This window comes from Manihot esculenta, chromosome 15, assembly GCF_001659605.2.
Source record: "Manihot esculenta cultivar AM560-2 chromosome 15, M.esculenta_v8, whole genome shotgun sequence".
NCBI lineage: Eukaryota > Viridiplantae > Streptophyta > Magnoliopsida > Malpighiales > Euphorbiaceae > Manihot > Manihot esculenta.
In genome coordinates this window covers 12,232,911-12,243,480 of record NC_035175.2, presented here as the reverse complement: position 1 = coordinate 12,243,480, position 10,570 = coordinate 12,232,911, and the positions used below count along the sequence as shown (strand labels likewise).

Below are 10,570 nucleotides of genomic sequence, written 5' to 3'. Positions count from 1 at the left end.
TTGGCGAGGGATTAAGAGGAACAGGTGTTTGGTTGTTTAATGTCGTAGGACTAGAAAAGGAGAATTGTTGCCCCTCTTGGGCAGAGCCTAGGTCATTTGGGACGTTAAGGTTACTTTCTTGGTGATTAGCTATCGTGGATCTCAGTGGGTTTCTTTAAGAGTGAAAACTCCGGTGATGAAAAGATCTCCGTCGTTTCCCACAGACGGCGCCAATTGATGATCTGAGATCCAATAGAATAGGGTTTTACAAGGGTTTTGGTATTTGAAGAATAAAGCTTGGTCCATCTCTCTAGAGGGGTATCCCTTTTATCCTTTCTGTCTGCTTGCTGATGACGTACTACGGCTCTCCTATGATTGGGCCACGCGTCTCTGCCATACAGATATGGGCGTACGAGGATATCAGACGCCTGCTCCATGCGTAACGGCCTCTGATTCTCCCCCGTGCGTACGCTCGAGCGGATCTGCCAGGCTGTATGACGAGTCTCGTTCTGGATCCTGGGCTGGGCCGAGAGCTGGGCTGGACGCGGAACCCAGGAGGAGAAGGAATCCGTGGGGAGGTTATACGGGCTGGGCCGATCTCGATTTGGAAGAATCTGGTGGAGTCCGGCCTCAGGGGTCTGATGATCCGGGCCTGTTTTACTTGAGAGAGCATGCGGGCCTTCCTTTCATGGGCCATGGCCTTAATCTAGGCCCAGGATTGGGGGTAGGGAAATCCAGCGGTCATCAATAATAATTAAAGGAAAATTTATATTAAAATAACCTCAAGAATTCTTATTGTTTTTAAATAATTAAATGTTCAGATAATTTTTTTTTTTTTAATTCAATCTAGTTATTAAAAAGAAGGCTTGAGTAGCAAATCCATTGTTGGAGAGCTACATTAACAGATGGCAAAAACTGAAAATTACAAAACAATTGAGGAAAAAAGATTAATACTTAAAAACAAAGGACTTAAATGCTAAAAAAAAGAGTATTATCATCCCCACCGCGCCAGAGGTACCCTAACTATAAATAGATTGTGTGGCAAGGCAACAAGCAGCCACAGAAGCAAAACGAGAGGCTTCCATTTACTAGAATGGAAAATAGAGATCCTTCTTCGTCCTTATCAATCCTCTGTGTGATTCATTTGGTTTTTGTGCGCCTTCATAATCCCAGATAAGCTGAGATTTGGTGCTTGTCTGATTCATGGGAGGCCTAAATCAACGGTGGAGGTTTCGCTGATAATGCCTTCTCTTCTTCTTGGAAGGCATTTATTAGTAACTTTTCCATACATCTCTTCTGATCTGATATTTCCATTTTAGTCTTTGATTATTGTTTTTGTGTCTAATTTGCTGATGATATAACCTAGCTTTGAGCTTCCTTGTGGAAGATAGGGACTCAAATCTGCAGCTTCATTTGCATTTTCTTAGATCTCTTGGTATTTTTAGAGATTTTTTCATGGAAAGTTTCAGACAATTCCATGAATTAACTCTTCTCATTCAGGATTCCCACTTCATCGTTTCCTGAATCCAAGTAATTTTTCGTCTCCGATAGGTTTGTGCGAGTATGGATTGGACCGAAATGTCTCGGTTCTTTCGATTCTGTTCAGTTCGGAGTTAAGGCCCCGCGGTTTCTAACCGGACTCGATTAAATCAGAATAATTTCTTGTATAAATTAATATATAATAAAGCTAACAATGTCTTAAAATATGATAATAATTTGCATTATAGTTAAAGGTTTAATATTCTTATAAAAATTATTTAAAATAAAGTTAATTAAATTTTAATATTTATTTTTTAAAGAAGTATTTTAACCTATTTAATCAGCATGTTGAAATTTTAAACAATGATATGAATAAATACTCAAAATAAAATTTGCATAATAATAAATCTATTTATCACTCAAAATGTTATTTATATATTAGGCCACAGCTTGATGGGCCCACAGTTGATTGATTAACTTAATGGATTTTTCATTTTATTTTATTTATTTATTTTTATAGTAGAGAACCGCCCACTAGCAAAAAAACCCCTCGGAGAAACGTAGATTCAGTTTGAAAGGGAGGATTCACTCAACCAAATCCTCTAGATGCAGCGAAAGCCGTTGCTTGTTGCTTTGGAGCTTGACAAGTCTTCGCCTCACCAGGTAAGGAAAGAAGTGAGAACTAGCTAAAACCGGCTTTTGAACTAGCTACATTGAATTCGAATTCAAAAGATATTTATCTCTCGCTTTCTAAGAGCTGGAATTAAACTACTCCAAGCCAGCCCTTTGTTATGGTTACGGGTGAGCAGGTTAAAATGAAAAATCGATCAAATCGAATTAAATTGATTTTTTATTTAATTCGATTTTGTTTAATTTTAAATTTTAAAAATTTTAATTATTTCGATTCGATTTTGATTAGAAAAAATTAAAAATATTAAATCGAATTGATTAATTATAATAATATATTATTTTTAATAATATAGAGATTTAAAAAATATGTTATTTTTAATAATATAGAGAAATTAAATTAAATTAAAATATAAAATATAAAATATTAAAAATAATATGTAAAAAATTTATTAAAAATCGAAACCGATCAAATCGAATCATTCGATTTGCTTTCTGACTAAAATTAATTCGGTTCGATTTTTATATATATTAAAATTTTAGTTTTCGATTTATTCAGTTTAATTTTGAATCGAATCGATCGAATGCTCAGCATTGAAAAATTTTAAACCATATTTCAATTGGTAGTTAGCTGGTAATCCAGAGCTCATTCCGGAAGAACTTCCTAGTGTAATTCAATCTTCTCGGATATTAGGCTTGGTTGAGTTCAATTACAGTTATTTATTGGCCATCTCTTCATACTACGTAATTTTTTAAATTGTGTTACGAATGAGTTCCACAATTTCTTTTTTGTAATCATAAATCCAAATAATGGTTAGTTGTTTGTCAAATGATTAAAGAGAACATTGAGTACCGTATCCAAATTATGTGTATTGATTTGAGTGATAAATGTCAATTTAAATCTTATCATTCAAGTAATATATATCAAACGGAATGATAAGTTTAAGTTGAATCTTATTAGGAGCGAGTATTTGATCAGTTTAGTTTAAAATCGAATCGAACTGAATAAATTGAAAATTAAAATTTTAGTATTTATAAAAATCAAATTGAATTGATTTTAGTTAATCGAATCGGTCTGATTTGATTTAATTCGATTTAATTTGATCGAATTTGATTTTTAATAAATTCTTTTTATTTTTTACACTTTATTTTTAGTATTTTAAAATTTAATTAAAATATTTTAATTTTAAATTAAAAATAATATATTATTATCGCTAATCGATTCGATTCAATTTTTTTATAATTAAAATTAAATTTAATTGAAATAACTAAAATTTTTTAAATTAAAATTTAAATAGAATTAAATTTAAATTAATTCTATTTAATTAATTTTTTTAAATTTAAACCGAAAATCGTTAACATCTATTATTAATTGAAAAATAAATAAATTTAATGATATGTTCTAAATAATATTATTTTTGTGATAAATATTATTAAAATTATACTCTATAACAGGATGAAAGTAATTATTTAAATATTTAAATTAAAATAGATATATTTATAAATATTAATAATGTAATTAAAATTCTGCATAGTCTTTACAAAATTTAATTAAGTTAGGCTTGATTAAAACGAAAGACGAGATGTAATTTGTTTTAATGGCAGCAAGTGTCATAGAGAAAAGTTGATGGAAAGGACACATGTCCTACAATTACATATATACTTGTCTCATTTAGAAGGGATTTCTACAAGTAGCGTTTGGCTACTTGCTTGCCTCTTCATCAATAGTTGCCACCAGAAACTTCTTGAAAAATAAATAGGTTTGGAGTCCTATGTCCTCTCTTCTCCATTATGATAACCATTGGGAACCTAAAACTTGTTAGCTTATCAAAATGTTTGATATCCAAATTACTTAGCATCCCTAATTTTTGTGGTCTCATTTTTTTTTTCAGTTTTTGCATGTCGCGTTTGATGCAGTTATAGTTATGTTTTTAGAGTTTTTTCGTTTAACTATGATTTTTTTGTACAGTTAAGTTTGATTGCATGTCCATTTGATCGATTGGTATTTAAAATTTATTAATTAATGAATTTGCGATGTCAAAATCAGATATGTTCATATAGACCGTTTTATAGCTATTACAACTGAAAATGTCATGGCATCAATTTTAACATATAATTTTGATAGGTGCTACGCTTCTGTAACGTGGATTTATTTATTTATTTAGTTAGCTTTTAAGTCTTCTTAGCTGTGCTTTATCGGTTTTGTTGCATTATTTTAGTTGTTTTTTAGGACATGCAGCAATCTTTTAGTTTCCTCTTTATTGTTTCTCGGCTAATTCTGGTTGTGTTGTTGGCTGGTAATGGTGAGGATGGTGGAGCAATCGTGCGTTGGGGTTTCCCCAGATAGGACTTCTTCCAAATGGGGCCTCGTTGGGCTTCATAGTTGTTTCTGTAAGTAAGCTTTTGATTTGTATTTAGCTTATTTTTGGGTTTTGGTTAATGCAAATGCGATTGCACCAATAAAAAAAATAAGAAAGAGGAGGTATTTTATAATATATTTAAAAGATGCTAATTTTAATTTTACTCAAAATACATAAACGTTGACGTCAAAAAAATTTAAGAATCTTACCAAAATTTAAAAATAATTGTCCATAACTGTTTAAAGTCTAAAAATATTTAAAAATAATTTATAAAATTTTAAATATTATTATTTTTAATTATAAATATTATGTTTTAATTATAAAATATCATTTTATATAATTTTTAAGTATTATCTTTTACTTCTGTTTACTCTTTTTTTATTAAAATATAAATAATTTTAATATTCAAAGTTTAAAAATAATATTTTATTGCACTCTAAGGCTTAGCCTGGTGGAAAGTGCATTCTGTAGTCTTGAAAGGTCTAAGGTTTGACTCCCCCAACCCCTATTTTAAAAAAAAAAAAATATATTTTATTGATTATGACTTATTTAAACGTAAATAAAGTTTATAGTTTAATTTAGGAAAAAAAATAAACGTAAATTTATTTGAACTTTCATTAAAAGTTTATGGATATGTTTGGACTTTTTGCCAAAATTGGAGTTGTAGGGAAAAAAAAAAAAGCTAAAAGAGGATGAACCTAGAGGCTATATATGGATTCTTTTTTTTTTAATCAATTAATAAAGTAACAACTAATTTAGAATAACATATAAATTATTAATAATATAAAACGATTTAAAATAATATTTAAAATAATATTTTTAGTATGAATAATTAAATGTCTAAAACATTAAAATTCAACAAAAATATCATTACCAGACAAATATTTAAAATAAAACTTATAAAATAATTTATTAAAAATTCAAACTCTTACATGAACAAATGGCAAAGAAAAATAATGAAAAGTTTTTTTTTAAATAATGACAAAACATTAAATATTCAATGTTTTTACTAAAATATTATTAATTTTTTTATTTTTATTTATATAATACATTGTATAACTGCTAAAAATACCATAAAAATTATAAAATAAAAGCTAATGCAGACGGACTAGTCACAATTCAGGAATGAAACAGAATTTTATTTGAATTTTTTAAATAAAATTTTAGCCATTAAATCAATAACTGTATTATTTGCTGATATATAATTCAAACAATGATTATTAGTTTTATTGCTATAAAAATGTACGAAAAATAAAAATAAAAATAAAAATAAAAATAATTTTAGTGAAAAGATTTAAATATTTTTTTAAATAAAGTGTGGAATTCAAAATTTACAAATATTTAAAAAAATCCTGTTGAGAAAATTATCCATTTAAATTTGATAACAGCTGAATTTTAAATTAGTAAAGATTAATATGGCAACAAATATCAAATAATTTAGAAAATAATAAAAAAAGAAATTATTTCGAATATTGTTTTAGTACTTCTATTGAGATTTGGATACTAACGTACGGATATATTTTTGGGTAGAATATCTTAACCCATTAATGAGCAATGATTCATATTTGTCTACCAAACAAAGCTTTCTTGCAAATGGCCAAATCTGATTGGAGCCTTCTTTAGAAATATAAATATTTCTGATTTTTTTAATTTCAAATTTATTAATATATTTAATATTGAATAGTTAAACATTTTATTATTATTACGTAAATAATAATCAAATCCACAATTCTTTTTTTGCCAAAGATAACACAAATCCATATCTTGTATATTTTAATTAGTAATTTATATAACAATAATTTATATTATAAAAATTTAAATAATTTTAAAAATTATTAATTAATTTTATTAATTTCGGTAAATAACTCCTAAACGATAAATTTTAGAATAAAAATAGTACTAATTCTAAAAAATTAATTAATTTCTTAATTTTAATCGGTTAGTATTTTGATTTTAAATTAAAACATAATAGATGTAGCTAAAATGATAGACATATATTTTTCAATTATGGAAAATTTGTGCAGCTTCTTGTACGGATTACTTTATTCCTAATGAGATTATTTTCTTTTTAAATTTTATAAAATTTTAAGAATGTATTTAATATAAATCAGATTTTATATAAAAACGAATTTAATAATAATTAAATGAAATATTTTTATTAAAATTTATGGAAAATAAATTGATTTAAATATAAATATTTAATAGTTAATTGTATGATAAAAGTATAAAATTTATGTATATTTCCATTTTAATTTATATATATATTTCAACTTTTAACTTTATCGTCAGCCTTTTTATTTTATTGCAAGTTTTATCAAATTTTAAAATAATATTTAAAATTAAATATTTACAGTAAAATTTCTATATATGTATCCACTTATTACATATGGCGATACCATATCTAAATAAATTAAAATAATTTTTATTGTCTAATTGGCCACATTCTATAATTAAATTTAATTATCAAGATTTTTATAGCCTTAACAGAATTCCAAAAAAGATTTAAAAAAATAAAAAATCTTTTTTGCCAATTTAAGGAAAGTGATTAATTTATCAGTAAGATCCAAAATAAAAAATGCAAATTATGAATTTAGTCATCTATAATGTATAGTTGTAAATTATGGAAAATCACACCTAAAACTTACCATAAAAAGAGAGACTCAGCCATTATAAAAAACTGAGAATACAACACTTTTTTCTTTTCAATATTAAAATAATAACACCTCTTGCACCCCTCCAAGAGAGCTTACATCAGTTTTCCTTTGTTTTTTTTTCTTCGTTTTTATCCCAAAACTAGGTTATTCTTTTTCTCAATACATCTTGCATTGCAAAAGTCTGCTCAGTTCTTTATTATTAACTTGTAGTTTTTTATAACGTATCTGACATGTATTTGTACTCATTATACATATTAATTATTTATTTTTTTTATATATAATCTGATCAGATTTTTATTGTTCTTATTTGCATTTTCTGTTTTTTTTTTGTTAATTTTAGGGATTTTAATTTTTTAGAATTAAAAGTTTCCATAAATTTATTTTGAATTTAAATATAAATTTTTAAAATCTGGAGAATTTATTTTGAATTAAATAGATAATTATTAGCATAAAATATTATTTTCTAATAGTTCTTTTTTTCTTTCACACCCTTGCAGGAGGAATTCTTCCCTCTGATCTAGCTATGGAATTTGCTCTTCCCTCAAAAATGCCAGTGGCTCATTCTCTTCCTGCAAGAATGAAGTTGAGGATGAGGTCTCATATTCAAGCTATCCCCTCAGTGTAAGTTATATATATGTATAAATAATTATGCTTATTTTTTAAAAAATAAAAAATAAAATAATAATTCTCTTCGATAAATTATTGATAATTTCATAGTTGATATTTTAAATTACTAAAAATAATAATTTACGAACAGAACCGTTTTTACATAATCTGATCAGTAAAATTTTACCATTACTTTCTTATAGTAATTAAATGACTTTCAATTGAACTCTTTATTTCCAGTGATATTAAAATAATCAAACTATATGTATAATTTTTTTTAAAAGAATTCTCTTAAAGATATATATATATCAGTTGTAATAGATTTTCTGAAAAATAAAAGTAATAGATTTTTATTTCTACTGAAAAAAAGATTCTTTCATCATTTAAATATAAATAATAATGACCTCCTAGAAGATTTATATATATAAAAAAAAATAAAGTGCTTGCATTTTTTATTTACTTTATAAAACTCCAATAATTAAATTATCATATCCTGACATGTTCTGATAATTTTATGGACAACCCATGACAGCTTATTTGAGCTAATTTTTTGCAGCTAGACACAATTATTATTATTCCTTTTTCTGATTACTTCTTAGATGCATACAATCATATATATAAAATTTTATATATTTAAATTATAAATTTATATAAATTCAGTCTAGATAAAATTGCGATTTTATATAAAAGTGGAGACTAAATTAGTTTCTTCTTTGCTGGGAAGGTTGGAGAGGCCATCAACACTTGAGCTAAAAAATGATAGGTAATTGATCTTCACAAGTACCATTTTTCATTTCATTTCAATTCCAATGGGATTAATTGTTGGTTCATAATTTTAATTAATTATGTTAATAAACAATTTTAATATTTTATTTAATTATATTTATCAGGCACCCATTTGAAGCTCAAATCAAGAAGCAGAAGACTCTCTTCATACTGGGCGCAACAGGCACTGGAAAAACAAAACTCTCCATCGATCTGGCCACCCATATTCCAGCTGAAATTATAAATTCTGATAAAATTCAAGTTTACAAAGGCCTCGACATTGTAACCAACAAGATTGCTGAAGATGAACGCAAAGGCATCCCTCACCATTTGCTAGGGTTTATGGATCCTGAGGCAGATTTTACTGTGCAAGACTTCTGCACTCATGTTCACGTGGCTATGACTCGTATCATTAACAATGGAAGCGTCCCCATCATAGTGGGTGGATCCAACAACTACATCAGGAGACTTGTGGAGGATCCATGTACAAAGTTTAAGTCAAATTTTGACAGTTGCTTTCTATGGGTGGATGTTGATTTGCCTGTTTTGTACAAGCGTGTAGCACAAAGGGTTGATGAAATGGTTGAAGCTGGTCTAGTTGAAGAGGTTCGAGCGATGGTTGCACCTGGGGCTGACTACACTCGCGGGGTTTGGCGAGCTATTGGGGTTCCAGAGATGGACGATTATCTTCATGCAGAGAAGGTGATGGCTGACGAGAAGACAAAGAGAATGTTGCTTGAGGCTGCTATTTATCGTATAAAACAAAATACATGCAAGCTAGTGGATTCTCAGCTGCGGAAGATCAACCAGATGATAGATGAACTTGGCTGGAAACTGCATAGGATTGATGCTACCTGTGTGCTAGAAACAAGAGGCGGTGGGGCTGTAGAGGCATGGGAGGAGGTGGTTTTGGAGCCTAGCTTGGCAATAGTGAGGGATTTTCTCGAGGGTCAGGATTAAATTTGGTTATGTACTTAGTTTTCTTGCTCTTCGTATGAGCATTTAGGTTGGTGTTCATAATGAACATGGGCTAAATGCTAAATGAATTGCCTGTGGCCTGTGGCCTGTGGGAGTGTGGGTAAGTTTATCTAAGGGGAACTTCTGTATTACTCCAGTATACCAATTTCCTTATTATATGAGAACATGTTTGTGTCTCTCTAGAAAAATAAAAGGAAAAAAGAATAAGGTTGTGCTTAAAAATTAGTAATTAAAAGTTGGATGATATTGTTGCTAGAAACGTTAAAAAAAATTTAAAAAAATGAAACAAAATATAAATTAATAACAATTTCACAAGAAGACAGATACCATTTTAGTCACAACTTGAAGAAGTCTAGCTTCTGAAATCAAAATACAATGGAAATTAAACACATACATCAGAAACAAAGAACCGAAACATCAAAAACGACAAACAAAAACGACAAATAGCACTCCAGCCAAGAATGCAGTAACGTTGTTTTAAAGGAAGGTGCAGATTGTTAGCAATGGAAAGACTGGCCAACAAGGTTGCATTTGGCAGGAAGCTGCATGGCCAGGTCAGGATCTATCTTATAAGTTGTCAACAGCCATGGGTAATTATTCTTGTAAAAGCAAAGGCATTGGAAGTCAGCCTTAGCCAGCGCAGAGCAACATAAATCTGATGGCGCAGCAGGATTTGAGCCTGAAACTGATGGCTTGCAGGACTTCAAACCATCATCAGTCATGTTGCAGAGGCTCTCCCCGTTGGCCACCATGGGCTTAGCTGACACAAGAGCTAAAACCACTACAAGTGCCGCAAAGGCAAGCTTCTTCGCGTATGCCTCCATATGGCTCTCACACTCGCACACTCAAGCTTCAAACTTGTTCGTTTGTGTTGTGGATAGTGAGAAATATAATTGGAATGTCGAGGCTTTATATAGAAAAATGGGACTAAGGCCAAAAGGAGAGGAAGAGAACCACCACCAGAGAAGAAAGTGGTGACAGAGGCATTACTATGGGCAATGGGGGTCACGGGTGAGCATTGGTCTTTGGTAGTTGCTAAGGCTTATATTGGATTTTAGTGGAAAGCGTTATCCACTTGAGTTGTCCATGTTTAGTTTAAGTTTCTTCTCCAACATGTGATCT

At 29.1% G+C, this 10,570-nt stretch overlaps 2 protein-coding genes and 1 non-coding gene across 3 annotated transcripts; 2 read left to right on the top strand and 1 right to left on the bottom strand.

Annotated features, from left to right (window-relative positions):
• The first annotated feature begins 1,145 nt into the window (after positions 1-1,145).
• Positions 1,146-1,272, top strand: LOC122722031. Its single transcript, XR_006348882.1, has one exon. It is a non-coding gene; the product is annotated as a small nucleolar RNA snoR83 (small nucleolar RNA).
• A 792-nt stretch (positions 1,273-2,064) lies between these two features.
• On the top strand, positions 2,065-9,430 carry LOC110602014 (adenylate isopentenyltransferase 5, chloroplastic). Its single transcript, XM_043951367.1, has 6 exons — positions 2,065-2,121; positions 2,713-2,829; positions 4,055-4,087; positions 4,316-4,408; positions 8,371-8,468; positions 8,596-9,430. The coding sequence occupies exons 1-6, from the start codon at positions 2,065-2,067 to the stop codon at positions 9,428-9,430; spliced, it is 1,233 nt and encodes a 410-aa protein (XP_043807302.1).
• Positions 9,431-9,729: 299 nt separating this feature from the next.
• LOC110601373 (putative lipid-transfer protein DIR1) lies at positions 9,730-10,419 on the bottom strand. The gene has a single exon (XM_021738486.2). The coding sequence runs from the start codon at positions 10,270-10,272 to the stop codon at positions 9,946-9,948; it is 327 nt and encodes a 108-aa protein (XP_021594178.1). The 5' UTR covers positions 10,273-10,419; the 3' UTR covers positions 9,730-9,945.
• Positions 10,420-10,570: the final 151 nt, after the last annotated feature.